Below are 20045 nucleotides of genomic sequence, written 5' to 3' on the forward strand. Positions count from 1 at the left end.
ATTTGGTTATTGAACCCCCATGACAAATGTTATCAACTATTAACTGCAGAGGGGGGCAATGTTGACTGTCTTGGGGACATTTCTTCTTGTGTCCGTCCTGGCAGTGGCAGTGAACCCTAACGGGTGACCCCCTTTCTCCTTCCCCCCCTCCTCCTCACAGCTCCCCCATCTGAATCCCACCTCATCCTTTTTGCCCCTTGATGATTTAATAAATAAATAAATGTTGGGAAGAACAGAAAAGTGTAAGAAAGCAGAAAAAAAAAAATTGTCACCCAAAGCTCAGCAGCCGGAAGCAAAGCTCTCCATTTTGGGTGACTACTTTGACTCTTTTCCCATGCCTCTTGTTGTCTCTTCATTTTACAGATAGTTTGTCTCAGTCACCTAGTGCTGCTGTAACAGAAATACCACAAGTGGATGGCTTTAACAAACAGACATTTATTCTCTCACAGTCTAGGAGGCTAGAAGTCCGAATTCAGGGAAAGACTTTCTGTATCGGCTCTAGGGGAAGGTCCTTGTCATCAATCTTCCCCTGGGCTTAGAAGCTTCTCAGTGCAGGGACTGGGTCCAAAGTACACACTGCTCCCGGTGCTTCTCTGTCCCTTCTCTCTCCCTTTATCTCTTGTAAGATAAAAGGTGATGCAGGCCACACCCCAGGGAAACTCCCCTTACAGGACTGTGACCTGTAAGGGTGTGTTGCATCCTACCCTAAGCCTCTTTAACATAACCTAATCTTGCCTCATTAACCACAGGCAAAGATTAGGATTTATAACATGTAGGACAATTATATCAGATCACAAAATGGAGAATAACCACAGAATGCTGGGAATCCTGGCCTAGCTAAATAGACACATATTTTGAGGGGGACACAATTCAATCCACAACAATGTTCAGACTGTGCGACCAGTTTCCTATCTGGCTTTTTTTCTCTTTGTCCTTATGTCATAAGCAGTTTTTCATATCATTAAAAATTCGTTGTCCATCATCTTCCATGGTTGCCCTGCTTATCTTTTTTATTTTATTTTATTGTTGTACTTTAAGTGAGAGTTTACAATTCAAGTTAGTTTCTCCCGTGTCCATTCAACCAGCTCCCATCCCTTTCTGCCTTCTCATCTCACCTCTGGACAGGAGCTGCCCATTTAGTCTCATGTATCTACTTGAGCTAAGAAGCACACTCCTCCCGAGTATCCTTTTATGACCATAGTCCAGTCTAATCTTTGTCTGAAGAGTTGGCCTTGGGAATGGTTTTAGTGCTGGGTTGAAAGAGAGTCCGGGTACCATGCTTTCCGAGGTTCCTCCAGTCTCAGTCAGACCATTAAGTCTGGTCTTTTTACTAGAATTTGAGTTCTGCACCCCACTTTTCTCTGCCCCGCTTGTGTTGTGAGGTGCAGTTGTCCTGCCTGCTTTCTCTGTCTGGGGGCCTTCTCAGTTGACTCTCCTGGCTTCTCTGGGACTCTCAAGACCTGGGTTGGTGCCTCAGTTCATGAAGCACTTGTTTCTCGCTTCGTTTTATCCTTGACCAGGTGTATCTTTCGTCTCCTCACCTCACCACCCTTCTGCCTGCCAGCCGTGAGGCCACATCCTACGCTGGTATGCATCACGCCTACAGAGTGGTTCTGGAATTGACTGGAGGCCGATGGGTTTGATAAGAAAGAATTAGAGGATTGTAGAGTGTGTTTCTGTGTGTAGCTCTTTGTAAAATCTAGTTTCTATCTCTGTATTACTAATTCAGGTCAAGGGGCAGAAAATAACGGCTTTGCTCAGATCACAGTGTTGGTGCTCGCCTGGGTGCCCAAAGTCCTGGAGTTTGAGGAGACACCGGTGGAGCTGTATTTCTGCTCCCACGGCCAAAATGAGTCAGGCCAGAAGGCTCCAGTCCCACAGGAGGGTGTTCAGGTGCCTTAACACTGTTGTCTTCAGGCTGCAGGAAGCTGGGCCTGGGCCTTTGCTCATGCTTATGATTCAGCCGTTTACGAGAATCTGGAGAGATTGGCTAAAGCTGTGCCACCTGTGGTGGTTTATGTGTTTGCAAGTTCATCACAGTTTGTACCAAGACCACACCTACAATAAGCACACCGATTGATAATATCCGAAGCTAATAATAATTAGGGGTGGGTGACCTTCCAGCCACAATTTTACTTCCTCCAATTCATGAGGTGTGTACCATGAGTTAATAGCCCTGTTTATACCTATAGTTGTGGAAGATCAACACACTTTAAAAGTCTGTGGTGCTGTGTTAAGGAGCTTACAAGATAGGATAGTAACTCTAGAAAAAGGGCTTACAAACTACAGCCCCCATGGGCCAGTCTGGCCCACTGCCTGTTTTTGTAAATAAAGTTTTATTGGAACACAGCCTTGCTCATTCGTTTGCCTACCGTCCATGACTGTTTTTGCGCTATAACGGCAAAAGCTGAGAACTAATTTGTTTTTTTGTTTTCTTTTTTTCTGGAGGGTGTAGTAGAAAGGTAAGTTTTCATGCTCAGTTGCTTTCTGGAAAATGAGTTTTGAGGGCTGAGGGTCCGAGACGTTTTTGGTAACCATCAACCCTATCATCTCAGCAGTTGCTCAGATTATTTTCCCAAACCAAAGCTTGCCTTAGAACGGCAACATTGAGATCTCTTGATTTTCCCCTACTCTCTCTCAATCTGCAGGTTGAAAATGAATATGGCAGCTACTTTACCTGTGACTACGACTACCTGCGTTTCCTGCAGAACCGCTTCCGCTACCACCTAGGTGACGAGGTGCTTCTGTTCACCACCGACGGGGCACGTGAGACGTTGCTGCAGTGTGGGACGCTGCAGGGCCTCTACGCCACAGTGGACTTTGGGGCAGGTGGGTGTTCGCAGTAACAGAAAACAGCAAAGGCTCTGAGGGCTTGGGCTTTTCTCTCAGTTGATCGCTCCCGGTAGCTGTTGTTTTTTTGTTTTCTAAATTTTATTTTGTTGTTGTTGTTGAGAATATACACAGCAAAACATACACCAATTCAACAGTTTCTACATGTCCAATTCAGTGACACGGATTATATTCTTCAAGTTGTGCAACAATTCTCGCCCTCCTTTTCTGAGTTGTTCCTCCCTCGTTAACATACACTCGCTGCCCCCTAACGGTTATGTTCGCTAAACTGATGCGGCCTTTAGGCCAAGAGCTTACAGGATAGTAGCACCAGTGTTCGGTTTTTGTTTTTATTTTATTGTGTTTTAGGTGAAACTTGATAGCGCAAATTAGTTTTTCATTCCAAAATTTATACACAGATTGTTTTGTGACCTTGGTTGCAATCCCCGCAGTGTGTCAGTACTCTCCTCCTTTCCCTTTGCACCCCGGTTCCCTGTGTCCATTCATCCAGTTTTCCTGTCCCTTCCTGCCTTCTCATCTTTGCTTTGGGGCAGGTGTTGCCCGTTTGCTGTGTATACCACGTCCCTCACGTGTGTTGTTACTTGTTTTATAGGCCCGTCTAATCTTTGGCTGAAAAGTGGACTTTGGAAGTGGCTTCAGTTCTGAGTTAGCAGGGTGTCCGGGGGCCATAGTCTCAGGGTTTCTCCAGTCTCTATCAGACCAGTAAGTCTGGTCTTCTTTTTGTGAGTGAATTTTGTTGTACATTTTTCTCCTGCTCTGCCCAGGCCCCTCTATTGTGATCCCGGTCAGAACGGTCGGTTGTTGCTTTGTTTTCAGCACTGGGGGTGCTAGCTTGGGATGAGGAGTCCTGCTCTCTTAGGGGGTGGCCAGCCTAGAGTGAGGAAGTGGTGGGGCAGTTCCAGCTGTGAGACGCTCTACCCCGAGGCAGGCCGCTGCGTTCAGGTTCTGTGTCTGGGATTTGCCGCTTCACTGCTTTTCTCTGCTCACTCTGTCCCACATCTTGGAAGGATGCTCAGGGCTGTGTCACGCCTGAGCTTTGAAATCAGCCACTGCTGGGTGTCCTTGGCCTGTCAGCCCTTCAAGTGCAGTTAACCCATTGCTGTCAAGTCGTTTCCCAACTTATGGCAAAACTTTGTGTGTCAGGGTAGAGCTGGGCTCCGTAGAGGTTTCTGTGGCTTATTTCTCAGAAGTAGATCACCAGGACTTTCTTCCAAGGCACCTCTGGGTAGACTCAAACCTCCAACCTTTTGGTTAGCAGCCGAGCATCTTAACCATTCTCACCACCCAGGGGCTCCTGAACTTACTTTGCCTCTCCGTTATCTTTCCACACAACCTATAACACACTGAACTGTGAATGGCTGGCCGTGGTTGGGTAGGTGCTGCAGAAACCACCCAGCCTCACTCGAAAGCTGCAGGGAGTCCAGCAGTGGAAGTCCTGCGGGCAGGCAGTGTGACTAGGATGCTTCTGGCCAGAGGATGCGCTGAGAGAGTCTTGCTCGAGATTGACGGCAACTCTCAGAAGGGATACGGCAGCTAAATGTAGTGTGTGATCCTGGATGGGATCCCGGACTACAGCTTTTCTTTTGGCCATTGGGACATTTGCTATCTTTGAGTAAGTTCTGTAGGCTAGATAATAGTATTGTATCAATGTTAGTTTCCTGATTTTTATAATTGTATTGTGTTAACCCTTGCCCTGATGGTACAGTGGTTAAGTGTTTGGCTGCTAACCAATAGGTGGGTGGTTCGAATCCACCAGCCACTCATTGGAAACCCCATGGGGCAATTCTACTCTGTCTTGTAGGGTCGCTATGAGTTGCAGTCGACTCAATGGCAGTGAATTTGGTTCTTGGTTTTATTTATAGAATGTCATTGTTCTTAGGAAATTCACACTGTGAAATATTTAGGGGTAAAGGGCCATCACGTCTGCAGCTTATTCTCAAATGGCTCAGAAAAATGTATGTATTATATACACAGAGAGAAACTGATAAAGTGAACGTGGCAAAATGTTAACAATTGGGGAAGCTGGACAAAAGGGATATGAGAGTTCTTTGTACTCTTCTTACAACTTTTCTATAAAAAATAAATTCTATAAATTCAAAATTAAAAGTTACTGGAAAAAAAGACAGTCCTTCAAGTAGCTTAAAGACCTGCTCTCCTCTCTGAGGCGTCGGGCACGCGAGCCTGTGCTTCATACACAGTGCCCAGCCAACAGCAGCCCTCTCGTGAGAAAGACAAAAGACTAAAAAGTGGAAATTAGACTAAAGTTGCATTTTTAAAGTGGTTCTGCATCACATGCAAAAGGAAAAGAACTAAAGGCGAAAAAGAGAAGAACTCACATTAGGTGGTGGAGCTTTTCTAGAAGCAGGGTACTGAGCCCAGAATGTTGAGTGATGGAATTGCTCACCTGCAAAGGGCTGCAGAGGAAGTGGCTTGCTGGTTTCCTCCAGCTTTGGCAAGCTTCCCATCGAGGTGATGAAAGAGCGCGGTATTTTCCTGCTGGGGAGAGCAGATTGAAGGTTATTATGACTTTGTTTTAAATTTGCGTGTGAGGCGAGAGCATGATGGTTACTGCTGTGGGTTGAAGAATGGACCCTCGTGTGCCTGGGGCTGACGGCCCTCCAGCATGGGGCCTTTACCGGCTTCATTTTTCTGTATGGGAGAGGGCCATTGTCTGGGGGTCAGATCACAGGAGGCTCATGAGAACCATGTTTAAAGATCTAAATGTGTCAGTGCCCTCCAGTTCCAGGCGGGTTGACCTGACTCCTGGTTACCCCAAGTGTGTCAGAGTGGACCTGTGCTCCATAGAGTTTTCAATGGCTGTTTTTCGGCAGTAGGTCATCAGACCTTTCTTCCAAGGTGACTGTGGGTGGACTCGAACCTCCAGCCTTTCAGTTAGCTGTCCAGCATGCTAACTGCACCACCTAGGGAGTCCCTTAGTGTAAAAATGGCATGGGGGCGGCCTCTGACCTCCTGTAACTTCACCAGGGGGAAGGAGAATCAAGATAAACAGCCCAAGGCTGGTTCCTGTGAGGCTGAGGTCAGACATGCCTCCTCTCTCTGCCATCTTTACCAATTCTGACACCAACCGTCCCTCCCACGGCACTCTCTACTTCTCTGCTGGGTTTGATAATTCATTGCAGTGGCCACACAGAACTCACAGACAATACTCAACAATTATGGGGTTTATTAGGGAAGTAACAGTTTATAATTGAAGCTCAGGAACACTCAGGATACAGTTCTTCCATCAGGACAACTTCTTTTCAGCTGCGTTTGTAGGCATACCTCTCCCTGGCCCTAGGCCTCTGCCCAAAGGCACTCAGCTTTCGAGCTCTGTGGGCTGGGAAGCCGACCACACCATCTCCTGCTGCCAGATCTCTGCCACTGGCTCGCTGTCTTCAGGGTTACAGCTCGCTCTCCCTTGGTCTCCTGGTTCCAGGAGCTTCTCAGCACAGGCATCCTGGGTCCAAAGAATGTGCTCTCCGCTCCTGGCTGTTCTTCTTTGGTGGTGATGTGATCGTCTCTTTCCTGCCTCTGGGGTGGCTTACTTCAAGCCCAGCGGGATGGCAAAACTGACCAATTCCTTTGGTGGGTCACAATTACCCTATCACACAGCCCCACCCAATCACTTGGGTGGGAGTTACAAGACCATAGCCAGAAAGGCCACACAAAAGGGATCCATCACACCCCAGTTAGTGTCTGGGGATGTTGTAATAAAGTACCACAAACCAGATGGCTTAGAACAACAGGAATTTGTTCTCTCGTAATTCTGGAGGCTAGAAGTCCAAACGTAGGGTGTCAGCAGGGCCATGCCCTCTCTGAAGGCTCTGGGGGAAGATCTTTCCTTGTCTTTTCTGGCTTCTCATAGCCCCACGCATTCCTTGGCTTATGGCACCACAGCTCTAATCTCTGCCTCTGTCTTCACATGGTGTTCTTTCCTACGTCTCTGTCTCTTCTTCTAAGGATTCCAGTCATATTGGATTAGGACCCACCCGACTCCAGTAGAGGTGCCCTGGTGGTGCAGTGATTAAGAGTGTGGCTGTTAACCAAAAGGTCAGCAGTTCGAATCCACCAGCCACTCCTTGGAAACCCAGTGGGGCAGTTCTACTCTGTCCTATAGGGTCGCTGTGAGGAGGAATCGACAGCAACAAGGTTTTGGATTTTCTACTCCAGTATGACCTCACGTTAACCTAATTACATCTGCAAAGACTATTTCCAAACAAGGTCACGTTCACAGGTACTAGGGGTTAGGACTTTAACTTATCTTTTGGGTGGGTACAAGTCAACCCATAACACCCACCTACTGCTTTGTAGTGAGAAATATTGCCACAAAGTAAATGAGGTTCCATCTTCCCTGATCTCCCTGATCAGCGCGCTCTGTCCTGAACGTTGTCTTTACAGAAAAGCCAACAGCCAACCAGAGAGCAAGGGTCTCTGCTAGCATTGTTTCCCTCTGGGATGCCTGCTGTGGTAACTGGGTCATGAAATTTGGGCCCGGGGGGTCCTCTGCTCCGGCTGGTGCGGACACTGTCCATGCTTGCTCTTTCACAGATAAGAGGCAGCCCGTTACCTTTCTGTGGAGAAATTCTGTTTCTTTCTAGCGGAAGAAGACATGGGAGCCAAGACAAGTCACAGGCATCCGAATGGGATATTTCAGAAGGAAAAATTTAGATCAAGCGTCTGGAGTGGCTGGTGACTTACACGTTAGAATTCAGAGTATACCCCATTAACTGGGGATAAACACAATTAGACCACCCTCATCCCTTTGGTTTGTTGATTAATTGGCAAATATTCATGGCACCATTATATATGTGGTGCTGTGGAGGGTATAAGGAAGTATCTTCACAGCTGGCCCCTCCTGTAGGGAGTTTTTGGTCCAGCTAGGTCAACCAGAATACAAGATATGTATGCAGACCCCTGGGAAACGCAGATAGAGAAGGCAGGCCTGTGAAGTGAAGTCCCACCCAGTGCAGTCAGGACCTGTTCAGGGAGAACCAATATCCTGTGGTCCCCACACATCCATCAAAGGGATGGGCTGAGACCGGTCTGAAACTCGCTTGGAGGCATTCCAGGCACACGGGGGTGTTGGAGGGCAGGGGACTCAGGCTGAAGTCCCACGAAGGGCTCTATTTTCATTTAATTTCTTGTCATTCCCATGACTGACCTTTCTTCTCCCTCTCACGACTTTCAGGCTCTAACATCACAGCTGCCTTTGAAATCCAGAGGAAGACTGAGCCCAGGGGACCCTTGGTGAGAGCTGGGTATGAGGAGTGCAGAGAGTGTTGGCCGCACTTTTGGGAGGGGGAGATTACAGGCAGTAGAAGGGTGGAGTAGAGCCTTAGGTTTTGGGCTCTGGGATGAGCAGCTGATAGGATTGTGTGGACTTAGCCCGTTTGGAGACGTGGGTGATAACAGAAGCAATGCTCCTGTTTGAAAGTGAGGCTCCGAATGGAGTGGAACAGAATGGAGACCATTGTACAAGTTCCCCCATGTCCTAGGCTCTGTGTCTTGCATACTTCATCTCCTTTAGCCCTCGCGACAACTCTCATACATGGTGTTGCTGCCTCCGTTTTCACTGAGGCTCAGAGAACATATGTCACTTGCCCAAGGTCATTCAGCCAGTGAGTGGCGGGGCCAGGATCTGAGGCCAGGTCTGTGTCCCTTGAGACCTCTTTGTGACCAAGCTTCTCCACCTTCAACGTTTTTGTGAATCACCTGGGCATCTTGTTACAAGGCAAAATCTGATCTGCCAGGTCTGGGGTGCGTGGTACCTGAGATTCTACATTTTTAACAAGCAACCAGGGGATGCTGAGGTAGGGGTTTGCTGGCCACACTGAGTTGCAGGGCGTTATGGCCTGCTGTGTAGACGGCTAGGAGGAGGAGGAGTTGAGGAGCCCAAGCAGGTGTGAACGGTCCATCAGTCCATCGCTCTCTGCTCTTCCCTCGTCCGGCAGCGGCAATTGTTGTTGTTACTACTCGGCCCAGTTTAAGGGGTTTGATCACGTGCGTTCTCCACAGCAAGTCTAGCTGTCTCACCTGGGTACAAACCTTCAACAGCCCCTTCTGAGTCTAGGCTCTGCTGAGTGAGCAGTGCAGAGCCTGCCTTCCAGACTTTGTGTGGAGCTATTTCCTGGAGCCTGAGACGAGAAGGCCCCTTGACCTGTCCATCTTTCTTTTTCCTTCTCCAGACCAAGAGCTTGGCAGGATTATGCCCCCCAAAAAAAACATGTGAAGTGTTTGGGGCCTCTATGTGCAGCTTACTTGTACAAGTCTATCCCATTTTAAGTCACCCAGAGACCTGAAAAGCTGGATTCATACGAAGGGTGGATTTGGAGCTTGTTATTTTATAAAGGAGACCTGGTGGCACAATGGTTAAGAGCTCGGCTGCTAACCAAAAGGTCAGCAGTTCGAATCCACCAGCTGTGCCTTCGAAACCCTATGGGGCAGTTCTACTCTGTCCTGCAGGGTCACTGAGTTGGAATTGACTCAATGGCAATGGGTTTCGTTTGGTTTGATTTTATAAAATTGCTATTCCATTTTTTTGTCCAACAAGCTTTCTCACTATATTTAAACTGAGGATTGGTTAACAAAATTTGGACGTAGGTACAACTTTTCAGGAGCACCGGTATTGCCTGAGGGGAGACCTTGCTTTGGAGAGTTGCCAGGGTTGGCGCCTGGGCCTGGAGTGTGGGCGACACTGTTGTTGAAGTCCTCACTGGTCCCCAGCTCTGGGCTAAGAGTGCGTGTGAGCGACCTTTTCTGGCCTTCCCATGGTGTAGCTGGGGTGTTCAGGTAAGCTCCAGCCTTTCAAAGTCTTCAGTCCATCCTAAGGTCCATATCCTTTTCTTTTTGTAGGTCAATTCTGAATTCTACACTGGCTGGTTAGACCACTGGGGCCAACCTCACTCCAGAGTCAGTACTGAAGCAGTGACCTCCTCCCTCTATAACATGCTTGCCCTTGGGGCAAACGTGAACATGTGAGTACAGAGTGCCGGAGGGAAGGGCGCCCTGGAGGGCTGGGGAGGGCGCCCCAGGGGGGCTGGAGAGGGCACCCTGGGGTGCCCTGGAGTGCTGGAGGTTCACAGTGAAGTTCTACTGTCTGTTCTCTTTTTTTTCTCGTAGGTACATGTTTATGGGTGGGACCAACTTTGCCTACTGGAATGGTAAGAGCAATTTAACACCTACTGGTAGAAGCTTCCGACTCACAGCGACCCTCCAGGACAGAGTAGAATATGAGTTGGAATGGACCCGATGACCACGAGTTTGTGGAAGCCTATACTAGAATGTTCCTGGCGGCCGACCTGGGGTTGGGTCCACAAACACTTTTTATATTCTCCTTTTTGTTCATGTCTTTTCCTAAATGTAAGAATTGCCTTACAATCCTTTGAAAAAAAAATTTAAGGGCAATAACCTGAGCTTTTAGAAGACTTTTTTTTTTTAGACCCAGCTGGGAAGGCCTCAGCTTTAGTCTGTGACTGGAGCTTACTTGTTCGTATAGTCTGCTGTGGTCATTTTCTTTATTTTAGTATTTTGTTTTGCTGAGATACAATTCGTATGCCATAAAATTCAACCTTTGAGAGTGTACAATTTGGTGGTTTTCAGTATATTCACAAAGTTGTGCAGACATCACTACTGTCTAATCCAGAATATTTTCATCACCCCCAGAAAGAAACCCCGTAGTCACTCCCCACGCCCCACCTCCCCACCCCCCAGCCCCTCACAACCACTCTCTGCCTTGGTGGGTTTACCTGTTCTAGACATCTCGTATCAATGGAATCATACAGTATGTGGCCTTGTGTGTCTGGCTCCTCTCACTTAGCATAATGTTTTCAAGGGTCATCCGTATGGTAGCACGCATCAGTACTTCATTCCTTTTTGTTGTCAAATAATATACCATCGTATGGCTATACTGCATTTTATATAGTTATTCAGTAGTTAATGGACTTTGGGGTTACGTCCAGTTGTTGGGTGTTAACGACTAAAGCTGCTATGAACATTCACATACAACATACCTGTTTTCAGTTTTGGGGGGTATATACCTAGGAGTAGAATTGCTGGGTCATAAGGTAACCTTGGAGCCCTGGTGGCACAGTGGTTGAGAGTTCAGCTGCTAACCAAAAGGTCGGCAGTTTGAATCCACCAGCTGCCCCTTGGAAACCCTATGGGGCAGTTCTGCTCTGTCCTGTAGGATCACTATGAGTCAGAATCTACTCGAGGGTAACAGGTTTTTTTTTATTTTTTTATTTTTTTTTAATGATAACTCTATGTTTAGCCTTTTGAGGAACTGCCAGAGTGTTTTCCAAAGCAGCTGTGCCATTTTCCATTTCTATATTTTTTTTTATGTGTAGGGAAAATTGTGAGAAATTTTTCTGCATTGTTGTTCATTTTTGCAAAGACAGCTGTGCTCTGTTGGTTTTTTTCTAGGCCCCGTTCCGCACTTCTGTCTATCTGCATGTCTCTGTCTGAGTCACTGAGGATTTCCTACAGTGGAGATTTGGAGGCCTAATTTGGGCTCCAGTTTCCTTGGAGCTGAAATTAGATACAGTCAGCCATTAATGAAATTAATTTTTGAACTGCTGTCTTTTTTGCTGGGTGGAATGGGTTAGAAGAAGACATTCTTAATATTATTAGTTATTAAAGTTAAGAAATGGAGTTACTGCAAAACTCAGATGTCACTGCTTATAAGAGAATAGCCTGCTGAGGTTGATAACTGGCGTTTCAAATCACCTCTGTGTGGCTGCCTTCCTGTTAGAGACAGTTAAGACTTGTGTTGTTGATTCGGTAGATAAGAATTCTACCTGGCTGCCTTTGACGAAATTGAAAGCGATCATCCAACTCAGGAATAAAAACTGCTATTTGTTTGGCACTTTACAGTTCATGAAACTCATTTTTAATATCTTTATTATTTTATGTAAAACAATAGTAGCTACTTCTGAGAAAAAAAATAGGATAATATAAAAACTACCACTCAGAAAATGGAGGTTGTCCTTATTTCTCTCCCTTGCCCCCACCATAATCCATAAAAGTCTCTTTTCTGCCTCTGTTTTCTTACTTAGTCCTCAGAGCAGTCTCGTTACACTAGGGATTATCAACAACGCTTTCCAGGAGAGAAAAGCAGAACACAGGAAAGTCTGCACGCTTCCCGGTCAGCCGTCAGGTGGTGGGGAGCCAGAGTCAGGGCGCTTTGCAGAACCCCACGCGGCCCCCAGCCCTGGAGCCGGCCCCCAGCCCCTCCCTGTGCTCAGTGGGCCTCTCTGAACCTTTACTTTTACCTGATCCCTTTGGAGGACAGAGGGACGGCCAGTCTGTGCTTCTTTTTGTTTTTGTTTTGGAACACTTTATTGTGGTTTGGATGAAAGTTTACAGAGCAAATTAATTTCCCATGTAACAGTTTATACACGTTTGGTTTCATGACATTAGTTGCAATCCCCTCAACGTGAACAGCGCTCTACCCACCAGCTCCCTGAGTACCCCGTTTCCATTTGTCCATCTTTCTTGCTCCTTCTTGTCTTCTGAACTTTGTTTTTGGGCAAATCCTGCCCGTTTGGTCTCTTACCGTTGATTGTTCTGAGGAGCGCATTCCTCACGGGTGTTACTGTTCACTTTATAGGCCTGTCTGTTGTTTGGCTGAAAGGTGAACTCCGGGAGTGGGTTCAGTTCCAGGTTTGAAGGGCGTCTAAGAGCCATGGTCTTGGGGGTTCCACAAGTCTCTATCAGACCAGTAAGTCTGCTCTTTTTTATAATTTGGATTTTGTTCTACATTTTTCTCCCTCTCTGTCCAGGACCTTATGTTGCGATCCTGATCAGAGTGGTCAGTAGTGGTAGCAGGGCATCATCCAGTTCTTCTGGTCTTAGGCTAGTAGAAGCTGTGGTTCGTGTGTTCCACTAGGCCTTTGGATTGTTTCCTTGAGTCTTTGATTTTCTTCACTCTTCTTTGCTCTGGACGGGAAGAGACCAATAGTTGTATCTTATATGGCCACTTGCAAGCTTTTAAGCGTTACTCATCAAAGTAGGATGTAGAACATTGTCTTTATGGATGATGTTGTGCCACTTGACCTAGATGTCCCCCGAGACTATGGTCCTAAGCCCTCAAGCCCAGTGCCCAGTCTCTCAACGTGTTTGGTTATGCCTAAGAATTTTTTTTTTTATTGTACTTTAGATGAAGTTTTACAGAACAAACTAGCTTCTCATTAAACAGTACACATATTGTTTTATGAGACTGGTTACCAACCCCACAACATGTCAACACTCTCTCTTCTCTACCTTGGGTTCCCTATTACCAGCTTTCCTGTCCCCTCCTGCCTTCTAGTCCTTGCCCCTTGGCTAGTGTGCCCCTTTAGCCTCATTTTGTTTTACGGGGAAGTTTTCATAACTTTGCCCCCGTGTGCTCTATTACATACATGGATATATTTGTAGCATATACAGGTACATATGTAGAAATATCCTCTGCCAAACACACATATGCTTGTGAGTGTACTCCCACACACCATCCCACACTTGTTCAGCTTACACGTCTACCTATGTATCCACTTGTAAATTATTGTTTATTACTGTTTTTGCAGGATTGCGTATGTAATAGTAGTTACTCTTGAGTTCCTCCCAGTGTCTTCCTCTGCCTTGGTCGTGTTGTGCTGACATCCCCCTTATTGTGTCTTGCCTTTCCCTTCACCCAAGTTAACACGTGTCTACCATCTAGTTAGTGATTTTCCCTCCTTCCCCCTCCCATCCCTGGTAACCATCAAAGAATATTTCTTTCGGTGGGTAAACCTTTTCTTGACTTTTTCTAATAGTGGTCTCATACGATATTTGTCCTTTTGTGATTGACTTATTTCACTTGGCGTAGTGTCCTCCAGGTTCACCCATGTTGTGAGATATTTCACGGGTTCATTGTTACTTTTTGACGCTGCGTAGTATTCCATTGTGTGTATACATACATGGTTTGTTTCTCCACCAATCCGCTGATGAACACTTAGGTTGTTTCCATCTTTTTGCTATTGTGTCCATGTGTCTATTCGTGTCAATCTGTGTGTCTTGGTGGCTGTTTAGGCCAGCTTCCGAGAAAAAAATAACAGAAAAACAGCTGGAGGGGAGCTTATTGCCAATCTTGCCCAAGAGGAGGAACCTCCTGTGGCACACACACACACTGTAGGTGCACATGTTTATACAGGTGTGTGTACACATGCTCTGTTCACATATGTGTACCCGTCTGTGTGACGGCATCCTGTAGGATCCAGGCTGTTCTCACAGAATGGGGAGATTTGAGGAGTGGTGAGGTGAGGTAGGTCTTGGCCATTTCCTGTGTCTTCCTACCTTCCTACCCCACATGCCCTGGCGTGGCCGGAGGAAGCTTGAATTTGCACTGTTTCTCCATGATGCTGTCCTATGGTGGTTGGAAAGCATTTGAAGAAATGTTGTGCTGGTAAAACAAGAACAAAGACTTAGTTTTCCAATCCATCCTTTAACCTACTGGACGGCTTCCCAGCCTGGGTTCCCTTGGCCGGTTGAGTTTGTTTCTAGAAGTCATACTTGTTCAGCTCTACTCTGTAAGCACTTGTTGGGCTCCTCCTCCATGCCTGTCCCTGATGGGGACTTGGGTAAAGGAGGCACAGTCTGTACCCCTGAGGTACGCATAGTCTAGTGTGGAGGGGGACGTGTAAATAGGAAGCGCAGGACAGCGCAGCCAGTGCCACCTTTGAGGGAGAGGAGGGACCACAAAGAAGGCCAGCTCCTTGCAGCAGGCGATACGGTTTTATTCCTCTTTCCTTCTCACAGCAGGAGATGCTGTTGTCACCAATGCGTCACCAGGGGTAGGTGTGCTCATTGGCCATGAAGCTATGTCTCTGATTAATAAGAAATGGGGGACAAGTAATATGACTGGATCAATTCAGTTTGTTGAGCTGTCCAGGCTTTCAAAATGTGGGTTCTGTGAAGAGAACTAATGAAAAACAGTCTTTGTAGGGGTTGGGGGTATGGGAGGAGGCAGTCATTGCTTAGGGGGCACTGAGCTTCTGTTGAGGGTGATGGAAACATTTGGAAATGGATGGTGGTGATGGTTGCACAACAAGGTGAGCAAAATTAATGTCACTGACATGTACATGTAAACAGTGTGGAAATGGTAAATGCTTTGTTATATATATATAGTTAATTGCTGTCAAGTCAATTCCAACTCATGGCAACCCCATGGGGTGCAGAGTAGAACTGCTCCCTCGGGATTTCTTGGCTGTAATCTTAATGGAAGCAGATCGCCAGGTCTATGCTTGCCACAGTAAAATTTAAAAAAGAGTCTTTGTGGGCATGAGCTGATCCTCTGCCTGGGGCAATCTGTCCTCTTCTCTTCCTGTAGGGTCCAGCCTGGTGTGGCTCCATTGCTTGTGCGCTACATCAAAGGTATTTGCTACTAATCAGATGTGAACTTACAGCTTTTGCACCTCATTTGCTTAAAAATTAGGTTACATGTAAGATTGTCGTTGTTGTTAGATGCCGTCGAGTCGGCTCTGACTCATAGTGACCGTACGTACAACAGAACAAAACACTGCCTGGTCCTATGCCAGCCTCACAATCGTTGTTATACTTGAGCCCATTGTTGCAGCCACGGGGTCAATCCATCACATCTCCAGTTGTATTTTGAGTGCCTTCCAACCCAAGAGGCTCATTTTCTAGTGCTATACCAGACAGTGTTCCACTGTAATTCATAAGGTTTTCACCGGCCAGTTTTTTCAGAAGCAGACCGCCAGGTCGTTCTTCCTGGTCTTTCTTAGTCTGGAAGCTCTGCTGAATCCTGTCCACCAAGAGTGACCCTGCTGGTATTTGAAATACCAGTGGCAAAGCTTCCAGTATCACAGCAACATGCAAGCTGCCTCAGTAGGACAAACTGACAGACGCATGGTGGCAAGTAAGATGATTCCTAAAATAATTCATTGTCACACGCTTGCGTTGCAAAGTGCTTTCTGCAGTGGAAGAGAAAAGGGTGGCACAGAGCTTTGCTGGTCCACACGCCAGCACCACCACATCACCTGGGGACCTGTGAAAAATACAGAGAGTCAGGTCCCACCCAGAGATGCTGAACCACAGTTTCTGGAGTGGGCTCAGAAATCTATAATTTAACAAGCCCTCCAGTGATTCTTCTGCATGGGTTAAGTTTTCAAAGCACTGACACAGAGCCACCACCCCAATATCGCCCACAACCTCATACGTGTAAATGTCATCTCTGACAAGGTCGGGAGCCTCTGGTGTAGACTCTGCCCCTTGGACAATAATTGCAAGGACGTTTGCTTTTTTGGTCCTCAATGTGGCCACCTGTCTTAGTTACCTAGTGCTGCTATAACAGAAATACCATAAGTAGATGGCTTTAACAAACAGAAATTTATTTTCTCACTGTTTAGGAGGCTAGAAGTCCAAATTCAGGGTGTCAGCTCCAGGGGAAGGCTTTCTCTCTCTGTTGGTTCTGGGGCAAGTTCTTTGTCATCAGTCTTCCCCTTGTCAAGGAGCTTCTCAGCGCAGGGACCCTGGGTCCAAAGAATGTGCTATTCTCCTGGCTCTTGTTTTTTGGTGGTATGAGGTTCCCATGTCTCTCTGCTCCCTTCTGTCTTTTATATCGCAGAAGAGATTGACTCAAGACACAGCGCGATCCTGTAGATTGAATCCTATCTCATTAACATAACTGCCACTAATTCCACCTCATTAACAACACATAGGATTTACAACACATAGGAAAATCACATCGGATGACAAAATTGTGGACAATCACACAGTACTGGGAATCATGGCCTAGCCAAGTTGACATACATTTTTGGGGGACACAATTGAATCCATGACACCACCATTCATTGGTCTTCGTTGTAGGTCAAGTTCTCTGGGAAACAGACTCTGAAATTACCAAGCAGGAAGTTTATTGGTAGGTGTTCTCCAGAGCACCACTATAAGAAAGTGTAGGTGACAGGATCAGGCAAAAGGAGATGTTGAGCTGTGATGCAGTCTCAAAAGTGGCTTCAGTCAGTTCTAGAGGGAGTTCTGGAGCTGGGATGGCTATTTGAGGCAAGGGGACTGGGTTTTTATATCTCCACGTTGGTCAGTCATTGGATATGGGCCATCTTGGGAGAGTTGTAACCTTGGGTGAGGCAGCTCAGCAGAGGGCAATGCCCAGAGAGGGATGTATCTGGAAGCCAAAAGCAGCCAATACTGCTGGCAGCTGGGGAATGAGTGAGTACCTTCGTTTAGAAGGAGAACCTGAGAGGCATACACAGCACCTATACTCTTTGTAGACATTAACCAGTTGATTCCGACTCATGGGGACCCATGTGTGTCAGAGAAGAAAGGTGCTCCATAAAGTTCTCCGTGGCTGATTTTTTGGAAGTAGATTGCCAGTGCTTTTTCCGAAGTGCCTCTGGGTGGACTCCAACCTCCAACACTTTGGTCAGCAGCCGAGCATGTTAACCATTTCCACCATCCAGGACTCCTTATAGACATTCCAAAGGCCTTACTGTTACATTTGAATTTCTGTGGGCTAATGTGTGTCTGCGGAGCCCTGGTGGCACAGTGTTTAAGAGCTATGGCTGCTAACCAAAAGGTCGGCAGTTGGAATCCACCAGGCGCTCCTTGGAAACACTATGGGGCAGTTCTGCTCTGTCTATAGGGTCGCTATGAGTTGGAGTCGACTCCACGGCAGCGGGTTCAGCGGGCTAATGTGTGTCTGCAGTCATCCCCCACTTTGTTCTGATAAACGCCCCTGATCCTTGGCGCAGGCATCTGCATCTCCACTGCCCACATTTTCTCAGACGCACAGTTTGAGGTCATGAAAAGAACTGTTGAGCTGATAGTCAAAGATGTGGGTCATGTCATAAGCCCTGCCATTTCTAGTTGTGACGTGTTTGTAAGTTTTGTTGGGCAGCGTCAGGCTACCCACTTGTCAGCGGGGGTGATGTCAGCCGGGATTGCAGCTGCGAGCTTCCGCTGACAGAGTAGGTCGGAAAGGTGCTTTGTCAATGCTTAAGACGCTTAGCACGTGCTACCTGTAGAAAGAAACACTTTTCTCTAAACCCTGACTCTCTGGAAGGCCACTTCTGTGTCACTTAACAATTGGTTTTAACTGTGTCATTAATTGTTTCTCCTTCCACAGAGCCATGAATCCCAAAGGCAAGGCCTTTGGTAGTCACAAGAGGCACGTTTTTGTCTTGCAGGGGCCAACACTCCCTATGCAGCGCAGCCCACCAGCTATGACTATGATGCCCCGCTGACCGAGTCAGGGGACCTCACTGAGAAATATTTTGCAGTGCGAGACATTATCCGGAAGGTGGGTGCTTTGTACGGGCCGTGGCGGGGGGTGCCTCCCTTGAGGTTACTAGGGCTCTGTAGGCGACTTCCTTCCTGGAGCCTTCATGTTTAAAAGGACAGATGCAGAGAGCATCTGGTAGACGTGGGTGGACCCCTTGGCTGCCACTTGACTAAGAACGAGGCTGAACAAGGTGCACTACTGGTGTTTTCATTTGTAAAACTGATCTCAGCACCTGGTTGTGCTGGAAGGATTAGAAAGAACATACATAAAGCATCCGGAACAGTCCCTGGCACATCTGTGTCCACTAAGTGGTAGCCATTCCTAGTATTTAATAAATAATAAAGGCAAGACAGTGTGTCTCCACGTAAATAGTGTATGAAGAACGCATCAGTAGACATTGTGAGGAGTCCCTCGGTTGTGCATATGGTTAACGTGCTCAGCTGCTAACTGAAAGGTTGGAGGTTCGAGTCCGCTCAGAGGCACTTCAGAAGAAAGCCTGGTGATCTACTTCCAGAGAATCAGCCATTGAAAACCCTACAGAGCACAGTTCTACTCAGAAACACACGGGGTCGCCATGAGTCAGAATCGACTCGACAGCAACTGGTTTCTGGTAGGAATTGTGGAGCCCAGTGCAAATGCGAGCCCCCGGCAATGCTTCTTTTTTCCTTTTGGGGCAAGGAATTGCCATTTCCTTCTGGCCTACCACCTGAACTGCTTAGTCCTGCTAACGTCGTGACTTTTCAGGGCACCTAAAACATCCAGGTGGGGTTTCCTGTCTCTGCTGTGGGTTTTAAAAAAAAAAAAACCCACAGTTTTTCTGCTCAGTCACCTGAGTTTTGAAGTTAAAAAACAAAGGTTTTCTGCCTATAAATGGTATGATTTTTTTAAGGTCTAGTGTACTCTAAATTTTAAGCACAAGTGTTAAATTTAAGATTTGTATTATGAAGTATTTTAAGCCTATAGAAAAAATATGACTACTCTTAGAACTTGACCATTTCATCTAAATTTATAAATGGATTGTTAGAATGTTGCTCATTATCCTTTTATTAGGGGTTAAATCTCTGCAGAAATTGTAGCAATGACTCTCAAGCTCTGTCTTATATGTTTGTTCTCTGCTTCAGAGCTGTCTGTCCCTATCCCTATTAGATCCTTCCTTTATTGGAAACTTAGTCTTTTAATCCAGCCTTTCTTCTTTTCTAATGTAAGCATTCCAGGTTATACATTTCCTTCAAGTACTGCTACAGCTACATCTCAGACATTTTGATATACAATATTTTTATTATCGTTGGCTTCTAAACACATCCATTTTGAATTCTCTTTGACCTAGGAAATGTTTAGAAGTGTTTTGTTTTTTCTTTTTCATTATCAAATGTAGTTGTTTTCTAGTTGGTTATTGATTTCTAACGTATTTGCATTTTGGCTAGAGAATACAGTTGGTGTCTTAGTCGTCTAGTGCTGCTATAACAGAAATACCACAAGTGGATAGCTTCAACAAGGAGAAATTTATTCTCTCACGGTCTAGTAGGTTATGAGTCCAAACTCAGGGCGTCAGCTCCAGGGGAAGGCTTTCTCTGTCGGCTCTGGAGGAAAGTCCATGTCGTCAGTCTTCCTTTGGTCTGGGAGCATCTCTGCGCAGGAACCTCAGGTCCAATGGACACGCCCTGCTCCCAGCTCTGCGTTCTTGGTGGTATGAGGTTCTCATGTCTCTCTGCTCGCTTCTCTCTTTTATATTTCAAAAGAGATTGGCTTAAGACACCAACTAATCTTGTAGACCTCATCAATGTAACTGCCGCTAATCCATCTCATTGCATCATAGTGATAGGGTGTACAACACATAGGGAAATCACATCAGATTACAAAATGGCAGACAATCATACAATACTGGGAATCACAACGTAGCCAAGTTGACAGATATTTTGGGGGGACA

At 46.5% G+C, this 20045-nt stretch overlaps 1 protein-coding gene across 3 annotated transcripts in view; it reads left to right on the forward strand.

Moving 5' to 3' along the window:
* Nucleotides 1-20045, forward strand: part of GLB1 (galactosidase beta 1) — a 105843-nt gene that overhangs the window by 32483 nt on the left and 53315 nt on the right. For all 3 annotated transcript variants that reach the window (XM_004377405.2, XM_023732243.1, XM_023732244.1), the window contains 5 exons: nt 2649-2829; nt 8039-8097; nt 9703-9824; nt 9970-10010; nt 18024-18136. In XM_004377405.2, the coding sequence (XP_004377462.2) occupies nt 2649-2829; nt 8039-8097; nt 9703-9824; nt 9970-10010; nt 18024-18136 (516 nt within the window). The remainder of the gene's footprint in view (nt 1-2648; nt 2830-8038; nt 8098-9702; nt 9825-9969; nt 10011-18023; nt 18137-20045) is intronic.

Source organism: Trichechus manatus, unplaced genomic scaffold, assembly GCF_000243295.1.
Source record: "Trichechus manatus latirostris isolate Lorelei unplaced genomic scaffold, TriManLat1.0 scaffold00049, whole genome shotgun sequence".
Lineage (NCBI taxonomy): Eukaryota > Metazoa > Chordata > Mammalia > Sirenia > Trichechidae > Trichechus > Trichechus manatus.